Genomic DNA, 19683 nt, shown 5'->3' with positions numbered 1-19683 from the left:
ATACCTTTTGAGCAGTGGAATAGATGACTTTGAGAGAGATGATACCAAAACTCTTTTAAAATCAGTCTTTGGATTTTTACTGGCAAATGCTCTGAACTCTGACAAGCCATGGCTATGGGCTGGTGAATATTTTTTATAGGCTAACAAGACTGAGTGAAGGAATATCAGCTCAACAGCAATACAAAGCTGAAAACATACAAGACCCTGGTCAGGTCAGTCATCAAGGTATGGACACTGAAGGTATCAGATAGAAAATCCTTTATGAGTATTTGGGTGATGGATACTGAGGAAAACATATGGACTTACAAGTGAAAATGATAACTGTATATGATGCAGAGCTGGATTACTTCATAGGAAGAGATGTGAGATTTTGACAGCTTGGAGAATATAGTGTTTGGGTATTGTATAGAGAATGGGAGATACGATGTCTAAAATAATATTGAAAGAAATATATCTCCTATAGATGAGATGTCATGGCAAATCTGCAGATGATGGCAAATTCAAGGAGGGAGGAGAAGAGTCACAGATGAAGAAGATTGGAGGCTAATTGCAGAGTTGGACCAGAAAAGGTTGTAGCAGCAAGGATGTTTCCAATTATTTGTACACGCCTTTTGCAGAATTTCCATCGTTTGCTTGATTTTAAATGGATCAATTTGAAGCAATATTAAATGATTCAAAATGAAATAACATGCTAATAAGGTCAGTCAACATCTGTGGTTTTACATGATTTGCTGAAATAGCTCATGCCATTAACACATAAGCATAACATTTTGTGCAGTTTGGACTTTCCAGCTGGCAGATGACAAATCTAATGACCATTTTCTAAATTGATTAACATAATCCATTAATAATCAATAATTTAACCAAATCATTTATTTGAAAACGAAATACTCATTCTGCATAATATAAATATAAAACTTACAGTTATGAAAAAACCTGGGAAAAAATGGTAAAAATATGCCTTCATCCCGATGGGACGGTGAGATTTCACAATGATTCCAATTTTCAAGGATATAAATTTAAGGTTTCATTGGATTGATTTATTTGAAGAGCTGTGCAGATTACAAAATGACATAAATCTAAGAATTATGTATATTTGGGGCCCATAAATTCAAGGTCTAAATGTTATAAAAATACATCAATTCAACAATGAATGATACAAAAACAGAATAGTATAATGAAATACTATTATTATTAGGTAATCTACCGGCTAAGGTAGGTATTTTGATGGATACAACTGCCAAATAAATATTTTGTGACTCCTAACAAAACAAAACACTATCCCGCAACCTACTTTACATCAGATCCCTCTTCATCTCCGAGTACTTCCTTCCTCCCTTCCAACATCACTATCCTGTTTCTGCCCTTTCCTCGTTTGCCTAACATTCTCCTCTCATATTACAGTCTTCAACATTCTACTGCCGGCCAATACCCCCCCTTCATCCACTTTTCCTGCCTCCATAGGATTTCTCCCAACAAACCCCTCTCTTTGTCCACCATACCAATTACTTCCTCATTTGTTTTCTTCTCGGTCCATTTCTCCTTTTTCTTTCACTGGGGTCCCGGTCATCAACTCCCTCCTCCTTGTGAAAGCCTCTTTGCCTAGCACAATTCTTCTCCTTACGCCCCTACTACTTTGGCCGTGTCGGTCCAAAACACTTCCGAGATACGTAAACTGCTCTACCTGCCCTAGTTTTTGCACTCAACCGGAAATTGAGGGATCTAGGTTCGAATCCCAGTCAAGGAGCACTCGACTGGATATTGAGGGATCTGGGTTCGAATCCCAGTCAAGGGCACTTGACTGGATATTGAGGGATCTGGGTTCAAATCCCAGCCAAGGGCACTCGACTGGATATTGAGGGATCTGGGTTCAAATCCCAGTCAAGGTGAATGATTTTTACACTCTGAAATTGTTGCAGTAAATGAAATATTATATCCTATGAAAATTATTTTTATTGAAGTTGTATACATATGCACACACAGAAATGTCTACAAAAATGACTTACAACATTGTTTATATGTCAATTTAATATAGAATCTTAGATAAACATTTTGCAATTTCCTTATATGTAAAAATCTGGAATGTAAACAACAACTTTTTAATATCTTCCATACATTAAACATTGTATTTAGTCATAATTATCACCTTAGTATTACCCAATTTTGATCTATCATGAGAGGCATGTCCAGATAGAGAAACATGTTAACTCTCTCTTGTATAACTAATAATTTCATAAAATATAGCTATTTTCACCTCAAAATGAGGAATTTTCTCTACCAAAACACATGGAAAACTTTATATAATAATTGTATATCATTAAGCTCATGGCTGAAACAACATGAGACTTCATATAGTATGTCATAAAAACGTATCAGCATAATTTGTGAAAACAGCCATGTCTAAAAAAATAAATAATATCTGCTCTGAACGTCCTTTGTAGTGGCAAAGCCAAAAATTATCCATGGTACCTTCAAAAATATATATTTATAATTGGCCAGAATATGGGTAATGATAAATGAATATTGCTATTTGAATTCAATCGTAAATGAGGCACAACAAATCATGGCTTATGTCACTTTGTGATCATATAACTACCCATTTTTAAATGCATTAAAATATGGACATTTTGGACCCAAATTAATACAGTTGTGATCATAATACATTAGGTTTTCTGACTAGCATACACTAAGGAAACAAAAAACCATGAAAACATTATAGTGGCTAGTCTAAACCCTTCACACTAAAATATTTTCATTGGTACAGTTTTTTAATAGTAAGCAGAGGAAAAATTGACAAATGACTCATAAGCTCATATTATTAAATAAATAAATAATTCATTCTAAATATTTCATAAATATATATGTATACTCATTAAAAACACTACAAGCACAATTTGTACTTCACCCCAAGGCAGATCAACCTGGAGCAATTAACGATATGAATATCACTTTTCTTTTAAGCTTCTTAGTTGATGGACATAGAATCTGTAAAATGTGATTTTTATTTCCCTGGCAACTGTTTATCTCCTAACGAGAGGAGACTTGTTTTGCTCTCTAGCAAGGATTTGAGTGTTATCTTATTCTCATTGGTGGAAGATGACACTGATGCCACAGTACAAGAATTTGAAGTCGGAGGAGATGCGATGGAAGTTTGGACCAGTGACGGCGATACAAGAGGTGATTTCTCTCCACGTAATTTTGTCTCCAATATGCTTTTAACTGGAGAAACAACTTCAGCACTCTTTGGCTCTTCTTTCCTTTTCTTATTATCCTAAAACATATTTTAAACAAATTGTCAGTAACCAACCAACAATATGTCAACATTAGCTATTCAATTTTTGGATTTTCCAGAATACCTCCTTTACCTTGGCAAAAAAAATTTTTAATTTCCTAAAATATTTATAAAAATCCTCTAACCTTCTCCCAGTCATGATAAGTCTGAATCCATGCCTCAATGTATGGTATAACCTCAATTAGATGGTCAAACTTTCAAATGAAAAGATAAATCCCTTAAGGGAGAAATTCATCATATGCAGTTGGGTAGAAATTTTTAATAAGCTAGTTATATAGCAAGAAGTTGAAATAATTAATACAGGGGTAGTTTAAAATGTCTATACTAAATCAGATAGATGGTACCACTCTTAAGTAAATTTTATGCTCCATTGTATGAGAACTCTGCCAATTGGAGCGGTAATACAGGGTGTGGCAACATAACTTCTTTTTTCAAATGCAAAATACTTTCAAAAAGGAAGTTATATTGCCACACCCTATATAATGCACATAGTACACTCATCTTTCATTTATGTAGTCAATACTCCATTCACTTTACTTTAACTTCCACCAGCACACAAACTGAAGGCCAAAAATAGCTGGATAGATACAAGTACATTCAATCGAATACTTCGGATTAGATGGCAATCGTAAACAATTAACAACAGAGCACCTACACATCAGTCACAAAGCTGCAAGGATGTGACAACTGCGGGCCATGCTTACAGGTAATATGTATTTTCATCATAATCACTAAACTTGCTACTGTTGGGATTTTCATTATTGCCAAAAGTATACAAGAAACACTACTGAATCAAAAATCAACAAAAGAATAGGCCATATGAAAAATTCATGGAGTGACAGATACATAAATCAAATTGTATTATGGCCAGAAATAGATTTAGGTCCAACATCATCAGTTAGCCTACCTTCCCAGGGACAGATGTGGATTCAATCATAAATTACTAGCCATGATGTGTAAGCAAAATTTCAACAGGAAGAGTTAATTGGCTAAGATATACCCAGTTGGGATGCAATGGTTAGGTTGAAAATTAATTTACGGCATACATTTTCAATTTGTTTTCAATCTTTGGTGGTTTCTTCCTTTCTTCTTGGCCAAATAAATGAAAAATGACCATGTACAACCTTCTTAGACATTGCACAGAGTCAATATTTTCATGAGTGGCAGAATGTTATCCAATTATCAAAAGACAGCACAAAAAAAACTCTATGCTACAAGCTTCTGAACAATAAACAACCATAAAATAAGCTCTCTCACCCCGACTCCACTGTTTGAATTTGCATGCAAAAAACTCTTGCATCAGTAAACTAACAACACTAAAACTTATTCAGAGTGCAATCCAAAGATGAACAAACATGAAATACACTTTTATGAAACAAAATTTCTCCACATTTAAGTATTCTTCAACTAATTTGAATATTGCAAGAAAGAAAATAAACAAGTAAATTAAATTTTACTGCCTCAAAATTCAAAAGATCAAATAAACTAGATTTAAATGATTATGATTTAAAATAAAGCAGGTAAAAGTTCCTCATGATTTTACATGAGAACAGTTAAATCAATATGCTATTTTATGCACATAGAAAGTAAAATGACTAGCAAAAGTTAATAATTTAATGCTTTTACACTATATTTAAGGACCAACAACTTTCTGTGACATGCATTTAATAAAAAATATGAATATAAATGCTTGTGGACACAAATGTCCATCTACTGCCCTCATGCATGAAATTAGAACAAATGTTTTTGGAGCAGATTGAAAGTGTTTCTTTTCAATGACTTTTCTCTGTCACCTAAAACATGACTCCATTGCGTCTTTATTGTTCTCTGCTTTCCTTACCATTGTAACAAAATAAGTAGATTGTTCTGCCTCTCTGGCTGCAGGGGGATTCTCTTTCATTATTACTCATAGAAGGGACCCTCTGTTGAGTCAGCACTACACTAGGACTCATATTTTCTTTGAGCATTTTCCAAGAGGAAACAAAAATCTCTTATCTGTCCCAAAATAATTTACCATTTCCTCTTTTGATAGTAAAATAGTTTCTTACATCCATGGTTATTTTCCATGCATTATGGCTGTATAGAGAGACATCAATGGGTTCATAAAAAATAGGATTCTCAAAGCAATAGACATGCAAATAAAGCAGAGCATCATCAAAAAAAGTAAACAAAAATAATTGGTTAAAATTAAAATTTAAATAAATTATAAGTTCATGTGAGGCAATTTTCTTTTTCATTGATGTACTAGGTATTTGGATACACTTTTACAACTAACTCAACTTCATGTATTTCACTGAAAATTCTTGATAAACTGGAATTTGACCTAGGCATGGAAGTTTTGCTGAAATGATCTGGGAGTTTTGCGGAATTAGTTTTATGAGCAATATGAGGTTATCCACGGGAAAAACAAAAAAAGTTTAACTTAGGGCAAGGACTCTGCGTGAGAGCATTTATAATGATTTTAGGGCATGCATAACGCCCATCTTTCAGGTCTTCAGGAGAAGATCATACATTTTACATTAATTCTCTAACTTAGTGGTTAATTCATCTTGAAAATTTCCATGCTAACTAAATACTAGGTATTACCCCAGTATACTACCTTGATCAAAAAGTTCCCGGAATAACCACCGTGTGGCGCTCCCATCGTTCCGATTTGAGTTCTGTTTTTTTTGTTAAATTGGTACATCTGTTGTTGATATTCCCTTTAAATCTTAGTGTCATAACTTGACATTTGCAAAAGTTACGTAGCCAAGAGTACATCTATCTCTGTGTGTGTTGGCGATTTTTTACAATTGCAGAAATGGATTTAAATTTGCAACAACGAACTTGTATTAAATTTTGCGTAAAAAACGGATTTAGTGGCGCACGGACGTTGGAAATGTTGGAAAAGTGTTTCGGCAACGATTCTCTAAAAAAAACGGTCGTTTACCAGTGGCACGAGCGGTTCAGAAGTGGTCGTGAGTCAATCGAAGATGATGAACGCAGCGGCAGACCATCGACATCGAAAGTCGGTGAAAAAATTGATAAAGTAAAAGAAATGTTGGTCAATAACCGCAAATTAACCATCAGAGAAATAGCGGAGGACTTGAACATTGCCTATGGATCCGCCCAAGACATTGTGGTTAATGATTTGGGTTTCCGTCGTGTAGCAGCAAAAGACCTCAATTTCATGCAAAAAAGAGACCGTGTTGACGTCGCAAAAGACATGATTTGCGAGGCTGAATCCGATCCCACATTCATCAAAAGGATCATTACTGGAGACGAGACGTGGGTTTATGAGTACGACACGCAATCCAGACATCAGGCAAGTGAATGGCGTTCACCAAATGAGCCGAGACCAAAAAAACCACGTCGTTTTCAGCCAAAAAAGAAGGCAATGCTGACGGTTTTCATGGATTACAACGGTGTAGTGCATCATGAATTTTTGCCAGAAGGCCAGACAGTAAACAAAGAGTATTATTTGGGCGTTATGAGACGTTTGCGTGAAGCAATTCGCCGAAAGAGACCAGAAATGTGGGCAGAAAACTCGTGGATTTTGCACCATGATAACGCACCGTCGCACAGTGCTATCATTATTCGTAATTTTTTGACGAAAAATGCAACAAATACCATCCAACAGCCACCGAATTCACCTGATTTGGCTCCCTGTGACTTCTTTCTGTTCAATCGAGTTAAAAAACCATTACGGGGAACGCGTTTTAGCAGCCGAGAGGAAGTAATGGAAAAATCGCAGGAAGCACTGATGGACATACCGAAAACCGAATATAAAAAATGTTTCGGGGATTGGATCAAGCGCTGGCATAAGTGTGTTGCAGTCGATGGGGATTACTTTGAAGGGGACAATATAGATTTAGATGAATAAACTTGTATTTTTAATTTTCTGAATAAATTCCGGGAAATTTTTGATCAATAATGTGACAGTATTTGAAAGGTATTGCAATTTTTGTAAATTTAATTTCAATATTTCTCAGGTTCATATTTAGGCTGAAGGCTGAAATTTTTATAAAATATTTTGACAAAAAAATCACAAGCTCACATTAGGACAGATATGGAAACTAACAAAAAATTTACAACTATCACTTACATATTGGCAGGAAACATTTTTAATCACAGGTGGTGGAAGCTTTTTACTATGATTTTGTTGTACTTTCCCTTTAGATCCATTATTTAGTTTTCCAGATGCCGAGGACATGCTAAATTCATCGAGTTTTAAACTGTTTACATAGCAACGAATCTTCCTCAGCATGAAGTCAGGTACTTCAAATCCATGTATCTCATCCAAAAGCAAATTTGGATTATTCCTGAAAATACAAACAAAACTTATTGTGTTAAACTCATTATTATCAGAGTAAATAGTACACATAAATAGTGGCATATTAATGACCCAAGGAAGGAAATCTTTTGAAATAATCTTAATTCAGAACTACGGAATAATACCACCAAACTAAATGGTGAGACAATTGCTCCGCTGGTAACGATGGAGTACCAGCTAGTTGGGTGTGCCAAAGATGAAAGCTGGGCAACAGTTTTCACTGACATATTTTTTAGAATAGTCTACCGCTTATGTTAGGTTTTTGATAAATCCATTAACTCAGCATTGCTCTCCTGAACCTTGCCTACCCAACATCATACAAGCAGTCTTCAACATTTTATTGCCACTTAGCATGCCCTGCATCCATTTTGCCTGCAAAATTTGAATTTTTTCCGTATTTATTTTAGCTCCTCTCCTACCAAGTCTAAGGCTTTGTTTTTGTCATCAACTTCACTTTTTCCATCCTCCTCCACTCATTTCAAAAGCCATCGAATCATCTTGCTTCAATCACCAAGTTTCTATGCTGTGATATTAAGTCACTAGATCTAAATTAAAGTTTTTACAACTATTTTCTTTACATCTTCCTAATGGTCCCTGCCATCAACTCCGTTCTCTTTGTAAAAGCATCTTCACATAAAGCTATTCTTTAAATTCCAAATCATTTTATTTGCACTGATTCATATACCAGACCTACAGGTGAACCTACAAGTCTGTTAATCCTACAGAATCACTTTCTGACCCTGCACACTTCTTACCATTTTTAGTGCCCTTCAAAACATATAATCTTCCCCATACAAATTGCCTTATTCATTATCTTCCCCTCTCTCACCTTCCATCTAAGACGTGCCATCCTAACACTTATCGTTCACGCCGTGTCTACATACCGCAGGAAGTCGGTTGGAAAGCTGCCTGAGCCACATCAAAGTCTGTCAATTCACAATTGACATTTTACCACAATTTGATAATGCCATCTGATTTCTAGATAGAAGCTGTGCTACAAAATTTTTGGAGTAGGAACTTAACTATTTACATTAATGTACAGGCTTTCTTATAGAAATTGACACCATTAATATTATTTTAGTCCTATCACATGATAACAAAATTTATGACATCAAAAAAAGGTTTCAACATTAAGATTACCGAGGTTAGCCACCTAGAGCCAAGTAAGTACCAGATACCATCAATTGATTGGAGGAAGAATTTATTATCTTTCATGCACATTTTTAATATTAAGGTAAATATGAGGGGTGTAGGATAGCATATACGAGGGATGTAGGTTATTTTTGCCAGTTTTGGTAATATCATGGTGGTTTGCATGGAAATCAGCAGCCAATGATGGTTTATTTTATTCCTGGAAGAGCAAAATTTAAAATCATTCCACATTATATAGGAGTATCATCAAGTAAAATCAGTACCATAGCACAGAATTTATACTCCATGACTTTGTTGAAATGACATATTACAACGCCAAAGCTTCATTTCATCACCAATTCTCAAGCAAACAAAATTTCCATTCCCTAGGTACTTAGGTACATACCACGTTTCCCAGACCATAAGATGCACTTGTTTTACTTCAAAATGTGTTTTACAATCAGCCTACATCTTATGGGTCAGGCGTATTATACTCAGGTATGCATAATGCTGACATACAAGTGCAAGTTGATTCCACTGAATTAAATATTTTGTCCCACCTCTAACATTAAAAATGGTCGCCATTATTGCATATGCTGATGATATCACTGTTTGCCATCAGTAGTAGTAAGCAAGAGATTTTTAATATTTCCCTGAAAGTACATCCTAAAAAAATTCCCAAATAAATTGTAAATGTATACAATGTAGTGCGTTTAGTTTCATCTCACATGTGATGCTTCTGCGATACTTGATACACGCTAAGCTATTGGGGGTGTCACCCATCTGCTAATACATGCATCCATTGTATCTCTCCCAATAACCTCTGAGTCTACAGGCATTCAATCTTAAGTAGAGTGAGAGTGTAGTAAAGGCATAAAAATGGTTGCTTTTAATTCAAATTTCTATAATATCACAATAACAGAAACTATGCATCACATAAAAAGTTAAAATGAAAATAACCTCATGAGATCTTGCAAGAGAAGATTGTCATACAATATTGTATTTAAACTTCAACCATGAATTATGCTTCAAAGCATGGAAACAAGGCAGCTGAAAAGCATTTTGGCCCAGTAATGATGAATTTCCAGGATTTGATAATGAATAAACATTGATATATGTGTAGCTGATAATTTTTTGATTAACCTGAAAAATCAGGGTGTACTTAGGCACCCGTGTGTCTTACATTTTCAGAAATCAGATGCTAATGGTTTATTATTTTAATGCCGATTGACTGCACTATGACCTTAAAGGTGAAACTGGCCCCCATTTGAAGGCTTTCAGCAGTAAACATAATAACACCCACTCAATTAAAACTCACTTGTATTCCTCTGTTTCAGCCAGCTCTCGTATATCCTCCACAATCATTAGATATGCTTTACCTCCAGTTGGTGGCATTAAATGATTGCGGGTGAGCCATTCTTTATCCTCCTGATCGCCAGAATATTTGAACAATTCAGGATGCTTAATGTACAAGCGCCCTCTCATCTGCCCAAAACCAAGAGCTTTGTTAGCCCTGCAAATGGAAAGAGTGTTGAAAATGTACCAGACAAATTACTAGTGCCTTTTTTTTAAAGGATTAGTAAGTACCACATTAACCTATATTTTATACTTAAACACTCACAATTTGCGCTATCTAATACTTAAGCTAACTACACCTTATGATTATTATTTTAAACATAAATACATCAAATACATGTACGAGTTGAAACATAGATGAAAAATGTTTCAGAGGAATTAATTAACTAAAGGCAAAAATGAACAAGAGACCTTGGGTCTTGTATTAGAAATCAGAAGTAATGAGAAATAGTTAATGTGTGCACAATGTGTTAATGATGTCTTACCTAGCTCCCATCACAAAAAGAGTTTGTGACACGATTCTGGATGCTGCCCATTTAGCACCATCCCATTTAGGGAACATAGCAGCAGGCATGACTTCCTTCCCCTTCGATTTATTAGAGTTGCATATTACAGCTGTCTGACTTGAATTTACACTAGAAGAATTGCTGGCAACTGAAGTTGGAAGTGAAAGCTTTTGGCTACCAGACTGATTTAAAGTAGACGAAAGCATGACATGCAAGTTTGAAGCAGAAGATGGCTTGGCAGACTGTGTTGGTGAACTGGAGACTTTACTACAAACTGCTACTGAAGAACATTTCTGCTTCTTCTTAGCACATTCATGTTCAGGACTGCTTAATTTTTGGGGTTGTGACTTTCTTTTGGATGACTGAGTAGTCTAGGAAGGTAAAAAGAATTGTAATCCCTAAATTAATTTATTTGTAACTATTCCATAAGAAATAAAATCTTAGAAATGATTTATATGAGACCAGAAATTGCACATAATCCTCTATATACTGTCCACTTTTCATAAATGCACTGGGGGCATGGTAACTGAGTGGATGAACCATTAACTGACCAGAGAGTGCCGAAAGATGTCCAAGGACAACCCTATCTAATATCGAGGAGATACAATCTCTTGGTAATCAGAACTACATGGGAAACCGAATATTAACAAAGGAAAAGAAACTGCCTCCCAAATCCTAAACCATGAATTTCACATGCTGTATGACTTAATTTGTGGTAAGCTTTACTTTCTTCTATCAACTCTAATCTTCAAGTAGATTACTGCCATGATGGCACACAGAAATGCCCTGAGGCAACATCATTATTATTATTTGATTAGCCAAGTACAGGGATCCATGGGGGATACATTTTGAGCACAATCTAACTTTGACTGTGTACATTTGGCGAATGAACCATAATGGTAAATGTAAATCTTATGAAAAAAATGAATGGAGGTGGAATTTAAACTTATACTAACTATAGCTACATTTGTTTAAAGTATAAAACACTGCCATAGAATAAAATAGTGTGTACAAAACACCCATAAAACTGCAAGTACAAACCAAAAAGAGAGTAACATTGGTAGACTAACTTCTTTAATAATTCACTCACCTATTAGCAAAACTCTTTCAAGATGCTATTAAGGAACCAAACCCTGTTGTGAAGCATGGCATGACTGTAATTACGAGGGCTGGCTGAAAAGTAATGCACACATGCTTCTAAACTACAAACAAAAACAAAGAGCAAGATCGGGCGAAAAGTACATTAAAATACCATTCTTAAGTTTCAAAATCATAAAATTATTTTCCAACATCGTCACCCTTAAGGCTAACACATTTCTCCCAGTGTGTAACAAGTTTTCTCATTCCATCACTGAAAAGCTCTTCCGACTTTTCTCGAATCCAGGACTTGACAGCCGCCTTCACCTCATTGTCCGAAGTGTAATGATTATGCTTAAGGTGTCTCTTGAATTGAGTAAAAAAATTTAAAAAATCGCAAGGTGCAAGATTGGGGTAATAAGGGGTTAAGGGTGTGAAATCAGTTAAAGTTCAGTTTTCTATAGTTAAGATTTTTTTGGGAATATTTGTTGATAACAAATCAAGAATATTATCGCCCTTAGTTGTTGAAGTGACAAGTTGATGTAAGCAGTTTATCATAAAAGGATTCAATAGCGATTCGCAGATATCTTTGTCTTTACCTCCCATTTTAAAACTATAAGTGCTCCAGTCAATAGATGGGACATTGAAATCTCCACCGATTATAACGTCGCGATCATTGTGATGGGATAAGAAACCTTTGCTTTGCTGATCTAATTCTAGTATTGAATTGTCTCTGCTGACTGGTGGTCTGTAAAATGAGCATACATAAATTCTTTTGAATTGAGGACTTTTAATTGAGCACCAAACACTTTCCAAACCATACCCAGAATTACCTCAGCCCTGCTGATGCAAGAATTTTTAACTGCAATAAAAACAACTCCTCCAATTCTATTGGTTTTGCCATTTCAATGTAAAAGGGTTTTGGGAAAATTTAACTGATTTGAGAACAAACCATCGGCAAAATCAGGGGATAAGCAGATTTCTGTTGCAATAATTATATCTACGCCTGTGCTTTGAATAAGTTGAGGATTTACTGCAACTTTTTTTTTAATTTGGCAATTTACAACCAATATCGATTACGTTTCCTTGACATTATGGTTTTTTGAATTTTTAATGAGACTTTTATTGAACCCCTCATAAAATTTTCTGTCCCATTCTATCTGATTTGTGTTAAATGAACTATTGCTGGCACTGAACCTCATTACATTTAAAACTACATAATTTGGCAAAAAAGACTTTAGAGACCCACTAAATGGCCTAGCTACTGCATTGGGAACACCAAAATGGAAAGCATAGTCAATTAAATAACTAGGCGTTACCCTCACTCTTGATCTCTCCTGGGTGAAACACATACAGGGAATCTGCGGACCAGCAAACAAAAAATTAAGATTTATTAGATGGGGACTTGGTAAATGTGTGAAAAGGTCAATGAGAAATGTTATCTGTCGCTGATATCACAGCATGCTGTTTGACTCATGTCGACATATCATTAGAACATGGCTCCATACTTTGGCTTCTTGAAATATACTCGATGAACGCAATCATCTCAAACCTGTGCATGAGCATTGAGGGAGAATGTTACTTCCATAAGCCACCTGGTGCGCTTCTGAAGGTTATTTTGTTTGCGCTCCTCAAGCATGTGTGAATTACTTTTCAGCCAAACCTCATATTACACTTTTCAATTTCCGTAAATTACACAAAATATGACATGGGAGGAGAAACATCTTCCAGGGAATAACTGCACATGCTGAAAAATGTTAAAATACCCCAAACAAAAATGAGAGACATAAAGGTTCTTCCCTTTCACTCTTTCATGTAACTGTTGGGGCATGAATGCAGGTGGGTGCAAATTGTGTAACACTATAGACACTAAATATCTCTAGTAATATACACAAACTAGTTGAATATGAAATTTAATTTTACTCCTCTAAAGGATTTAATTGTCAAAAAGCAAGTAATTATCATCTTGTGCTAGCACGGACATTTTTCCCAAAGATGTAAACATTAATTCAGATACACTGGATGCCAATTCAAAGTCAACAGGACAGAGGAAGAGAAATTTTAAAATGCTTTCATTAATATTATATGAGATTTCAATTAATAATAAAGCCATAAGGCTGTTCATAGAATACCTATATTATTAATAGGTAATCAACTGGTTAAGGTAGGTTTTGGATGGACATAACTACCAAATAAATATCTTGTCTCTCCTAACAAAACACAACCTAACATCCTCCTCTATACCAAGTCCCTCTTCATCCCGTCCAACATCCCTATCCTATTACTACCCGTACCTTGTTTGCCTAACATTCTCCCCTCTATCACAATCTTCAACATCCCACTTGCGATCAATAAGCCCTTCATCCATTTTTCCTGCCTCCATATGATTAAACCCAACAATCCTTTCTCCTCGCACTCCATACTTTTGCACTTTTTCATTTGTTTTCCATTCATTTTACATTCTCCATCCTTCTCCACACCCACAATTCAAAAGCCTCCAATTTAGGTCTATTCTGCAGCTTCAGGGACCATGTTTCTACACTGTACATAACTACACTCCATATCAAAGTTTTGACAAGCCTTTTCTTAACATCCTTACACAACATCCCTGTCATCAACTCCCTCCTATATTAATGTTAACCTTAACCTTTCTCTTTCTGGAAAATCGCATCACCTTTGTTTTATTTATATTGATTCTCAAACCATATATATCGTACTGAATTTCCTAATCACTCATCAATGCTTTCCACCCCTAGACTGACTACTGACAAATTAAAGCTGAGTCATCAGCAAACCTAACTGATTTTATGGATTCCCCCTGACTTTCATTCCTATCTCAAATTCTTCCCATGCTTCTTTGATCATTTCCTCCACATATACGTTGAACAGCAGCGGTGATAATGGTCATTGCTGCCTTACACCTCTTTCTAACACTGCCCATCCAGGCTCTCTGTTCCCCACTTGCACCTAAGCAGTCTGAGACATACAGCCATCAGATTAACCTCCGGTCCCTCCAATCTATTCCTATTTTCTGCAATATACTCATTAGTTTTTCCCAATTCACTCTATCAAAAGCCTTTTCGAAATCTATGAAACAGGCAAACACATCCTGATTGTATTCTATATTCCTCTCGATTAGTGACCTCATTACTGCAATAGCATCACGTGTGCCTTTCCCCTTCCTAAACAAAATGATCATCCCCTAAGTAATCATTTGACATTCTCTCCATCCTTTTGTTGATGATCCTGAGAACCACTTCAGCTCTATGGGAAATCAAACTTATACCGATATAATAAAGATATTTCATTAAAATGAAAATCACTTTACACAGGGGCCTCTGTGTGGCATTTTAACAGTGACTGCATAGGTGGTATGAAGGGATTAGTGAGTAAAAAGTCTCATTACTAGCTAGAATACCTAAGATGCGATTCATACATCATTCATATACTACTGAGGATACATACCGCTTCAATCTTGGAGATTTTTGGTATATTTAACTTGTGAATTCTATTCTTTTCCACTTTTAAGTGACCTGCTTTCAAAAGAGCTTGAGATTCTGAGGCTATATGTGAATTTGACATTGGAGAGTACATCATTTTTGCCTCCTCCAAAACCTGACGACACACTTTTCTGAGCATATCTTGGGTTACTGATTCTGGTCCCAAGTTATCTTTAATATTTTCCACAGCAGGCTGGAAAAATTTCTGTAAAAAATATGCACACTGTTTCAAATGTGAATAATAGTGGAATAGTAAAGTAATTGGCAAGGAAAAATAGTTTAAACATTATGCCTATATACAGTAAATTAAATTTATATTTTTCACTATACCCTTCTACAAGCAATACTAAGCATTAGTAATCCAATATAAAAATATAAGGAACAACAATTAAATAATGAAAAATCACCGAAATATTATGTACTGCTGTCTTAAGTGCCTAAAGAATTTCAAATGTGAATAATAGTGGAATAGTAAAGTAATTGGCAAGGAAAAATAGTTTAAACATTATGCCTATATACAGTAAATTAAATTTATATTTTTCACTATACCCTTCTACAAGCAATACTAAGCATTAGTACTCCAATATAAAAATATAAGGAACAACAATTAAATAATGAAAAATCACCGAAATATTAAGTACTGCTGTCTTAAGTGCCTAAAGAAAGCCTAATTAATATTGATGTGAAGTAAATTGTCATGAACTCCGGCTTATCTAGTCATAAGGTAATTTTGAGGGAAAAGTTCATCAAAATATTAAAATAAATCTTGCTAATGATTTAAAGCAGTTGAACAAGGCATAAAATTCAACTTTATGCCTTGTTCTACTACTCACTAACCCAAAGTAAGTCATCACATTATACAAATGCCCCGTGACCTTCCCTCAGGGTAATGGTAGTAGTTATGAGAGGAGGAAAATGACAGATTAGGTTATTTGTGCCACCTTCCCTCATACAACCAAGGTGGCTTATAAAATTGGTCTCAAGCCAATAAAAAATATTTTCCATATTGGGTGAATTGACATGCCTCTCAACACTGTGAAAGCACAGCAAGCAATGGAAATGACGAAATAGAATCCACTATAGATTTCACTATAAATGACAGATTAGGTTATTTGTGCCACCTTCCCTCACACAACCAAGGTGGCTTATAACATTGGTCTCAAGCCAATAAAAAATATTTTCCATATTGGGTGAATTGACATGCCTCTCAACACTGTGAAAGCACAGCAAGCAATGGAAATGACGAAATAGAATTCACTATAGATTTCACTATAAATGACAGATTAGGTTATTTGTGCCACCTTCCCTCACACAACCAAGGTGGCTTATAACATTGGTCTCAAGCCAATAAAAAATATTTTCCATATTGGGTGAATTGACATGCCTCTCAACACTGTGAAAGCACAGCAAGCAATGGAAATGACGAAATAGAATTCACTATGGATTTTTAAGATGGTCTGAAAATAAAATGTAAATATATATTGTGAAGCTTGCAAGAATGAAAGCTGTAATTGAAGTAATTAAGTCAAAATTATTGTTGATTTAATCACAATGAATAAGATTTAATGGAATTAGGGTTCCATGCCTATTTTCTTGCATTCCTATGCCAGAAAGCTAGTGTGTTATTGTTTATATGGAGTATCAAATGCAGGAGAGTAAGACTCATGGTTGCTAAATCTTCCATGAAGATTAATGATTTTGAATACTTATAACTCATATGTTCATTAGATATGTAAGATCTAGTGATCATGTAAACTCTGTTATTCAACACACCAAATTATATTGTGTAGATATATTTAGCTTATGTAAATGTAATTTAGTTTGACTTCTTAGTACATTTCTGTATAGCACTACAAGTTGGTGCCTCACACTGCAAATGAAGTTTTCAATTCATTGTACAGTTAGTTGATTTTTTCATTTTTATTTTTTAACTATAACCATTGTGCATTAAATAATATAAAACAAAGAGGACATTTCAAATGTTAAATTTATTAAGTATTTAAAATTTAAATACTGGAAAGCTTGACTGCACATGATCATACAAAACTTTGATTAATATTGCAAATGGGCTGCAGGGATTATATATTGTAAAGATATGAATAAAAATATTAATAAACCACAAAAAAGATATTGTATAAGTAGCTGACATTATTGTAGAAGTAGTTGGTAGGTGATGTGATTTCAAAGTTACAACATACGTTTAAGACACGAAAATTGATGACGCACATCAAAAATATTCATTCTTTAAGTTCACAGCACTTCTTTTGGATCAATTTAGCCAAAAAATCTAATCATTACTTCTATCCTGATTCTTCACAAATTGCTTTTCCCACTCTTTTTTGGGCCTGGACAACGAGCGGGCATTCAAAGAACCTTTCATCATAGAAAATGAATAGATTTAAAAAAAAAGAGACTTATAATCTTCTGGCTTGTAGTCTGCATACTACATTTAGTTACTAGCATATAAACTTTCCCTCTATTTGGCTATGGAAGTCAACTTGAAACCAGTATAATTGTCTGTCACTACCTGAGCTTAAAATGGTAGTGACTTTTGCGAGGTTACTTGCAAGGTCTAGGTGGTGCAAGGGAGCTTCCATGCAAGGGGTGCATGCTTCAATTTAAAAATTAATACTATTCATTAGTGTTACCAAACCTGCTATATCTATAACATTTTGGCCCTTAATGCCAGGCATGGTGATTAAGCCAGATGAGACTTTCGGGATATCACAAAATTTTAATAACAGAGATTTCAAATAGAGTCGATTCCAAAATATTCTTTACTTTTTACACAATGGCCGAGTTTTAAAAATTATTAAGACTTATGTTGAAATAAAACGTGATTGCTTATTTAACTTACTGTAGGTGATAAAACTACTTACTTCCAGATATCTAGAAATGACTAAATCTATTTCTTGGTTTATAACTTTTTGTAGATTTTGCCTTAGCAGGTCAAGTGCTCGAACAGCTGCTATTGGTCCATTTTCACTTTTGTCAGCAATTAATTTTCCATGGAAAGAAGAACTGGAGCCATTTCCAACCGCACAATTTGCTGGAAGAGCAGCCAAGGTGGCCTGCCTAAGGTTTAATGCGTTCTTCTAGAAAAAATTGTTTAATTTAAAAAGAGCAACAAATATGAATATATAATAAAATAAACACATAAGCACATTTGATTTTAAATTAAAATCTATTTCGTTAACAGAGAGGTAAGTATTCCCAGTAGAGGAATTTATGTCAAAATTAAAATCGATTGTAATATCACTACCTTGTTCTTTCAAAAGCGAAATTTTGAAAACTATTTTTCTTTGAGGATAATCTGTCATCGAAATGCAACATTGTAACACATTGTTAGTTATTCACCCATTATTTACTTTAAAATATATCCACTTTTAACGCATTTCGTTGATGCAAGTGCGTGAGGTATTAAAAACTGTATTTAATGATAGGAGTCCGAAACGTCACGTTAAATAACTCTTGGCAAAAATAAGAAAAAATTCATATTGCATAATGTAAGCAACACCTTACCCATTCGACCCATTCCTGTGGCTCTAATTTTATTTTCTTCATGGGTGTCATAGAAAAAGTTCTGCACACCTGAGAGCCAGTTTCTGCTTCATTATTAGAAGGTAATAGAGACCCTGATCTCAATATCTGACGCGGAGGAATTTCCTGGTGATTGAATGGAAGATGAGCATGGAGTTCCGTTGTATCGTTTTCCCCAGGAACATCTGTGACAATCAACTGATGACGATGAGGAATGCGTGTTTCAGATGGCAGTCTCCACGATTCTAAAGTACCTCTTTGGATAACCATCTAAAAATGAATCACACTTTCAAATGTTGATGTTTACAATTGCTGTATTACAATGACCTAGACAATTATTCCAAGATACGCATAGAAGATTGCTCATTGCCAGGCAAAAATGAAAACGTAATTGTTATTCCAGATCCCATTACTGGAAAACTGCGGCTTAAGACTTATGATACTTGAAAAATATGAATAGAATACCCATTACCGCATATCTAGGCTCATATCACATACCTCATTTGTAAAATATATATATACACAAATTCGTCAATACGAATTTATCTTAGCTTCACTTAACATCTAATCCACTGCAGCGAAATGTCACACATGGCGGTCAGCAAAACATTCACGTACACCAACATGAAACTTTCCCTCGCCATTTGTCCTGATATCCGCATATTATAATAGAAGGAGCCCACTTTTGCCTCACACTGCCCCAACACATGCATTACCTCTAGTACAGCTCGAGGAAAGATATTGAAGTAGATATACTCTGGCTTTATCAAATTGGAAAAACAAGTATCCAGGTGGGAGATTCGATAAATGTATGAGGTACTGAATAAGTTCTGAAAATAACACTGTTTTCTTATACTTAATTATAGTTTTCACCATCCCTGGAAAAACACAATAGAAATGTATACTATTGAAAAATGGCTTATTTACAGATAAATTTACATGCATATATTTCTGTGTTGGTATCACTTG

The 19683-nt window shown here is 35.0% G+C and overlaps 1 protein-coding gene across 4 annotated transcripts; it reads right to left on the bottom strand.

The window, feature by feature from the left end:
* Positions 1–1979: 1979 nt before the first annotated feature.
* Positions 1980–19662, bottom strand: LOC139698275 (uncharacterized). 4 transcript variants are annotated; one of them, XR_011702885.1, is made up of 9 exons: positions 19213–19662; positions 18697–18984; positions 18054–18269; positions 15140–15379; positions 10577–10968; positions 10054–10248; positions 7377–7593; positions 5133–5368; positions 3164–3271 (listed from the first exon to the last, which is right to left on the bottom strand). XR_011702885.1 is itself a non-coding variant. In XM_071597154.1 (8 exons), exons 2-8 carry the CDS (start codon positions 18982–18984, stop codon positions 3002–3004), a joined length of 1818 nt encoding a protein of 605 aa, XP_071453255.1. In that variant the 5' UTR covers positions 19213–19662; the 3' UTR covers positions 1980–3001. The 4 variants fall into 4 exon arrangements, 3 of the variants coding, with proteins under 3 accessions (XP_071453255.1, XP_071453256.1, XP_071453257.1); XM_071597154.1 differs by lacking the exon at positions 5133–5368 and having other exon boundaries at positions 1980–3271; XM_071597155.1 differs by lacking the exon at positions 5133–5368 and having other exon boundaries at positions 1980–3271; positions 18054–18266.
* Between the last annotated feature and the right edge of the window lie 21 nt (positions 19663–19683).

Source organism: Hetaerina americana, unplaced genomic scaffold (genome assembly GCF_022747635.1).
Source record: "Hetaerina americana unplaced genomic scaffold, ioHetAmer1.1.p SCAF_80, whole genome shotgun sequence".
In the NCBI taxonomy this organism is placed as follows: Eukaryota; Metazoa; Arthropoda; class Insecta; order Odonata; family Calopterygidae; genus Hetaerina; species Hetaerina americana.
The sequence above is the reverse complement of the archived record's forward strand: the minus strand, read 5'-3'. Positions and strand labels throughout refer to the sequence as shown.

Excerpts from the sequence above, each read along its gene's own strand:
- LOC139698275 (XM_071597154.1), bottom strand. The coding sequence starts at position 18,984 with ATGGTTATCCAAAGAGGTACTTTAGAATCGTGGAGACTGCCATCTGAA. Across the intron at positions 15,380-18,053 it reads TCATTTCTAGATATCTGGAA|AAATTTTTCCAGCCTGCTGT; the intron begins GTAAGTAGTTTT and ends TATTTTTTACAG. Across the intron at positions 3,272-7,376 it reads AAAATGTTTCCTGCCAATAT|GATAATAAGAAAAGGAAAGA; the intron begins GTAAGTGATAGT and ends AATATGTTTTAG.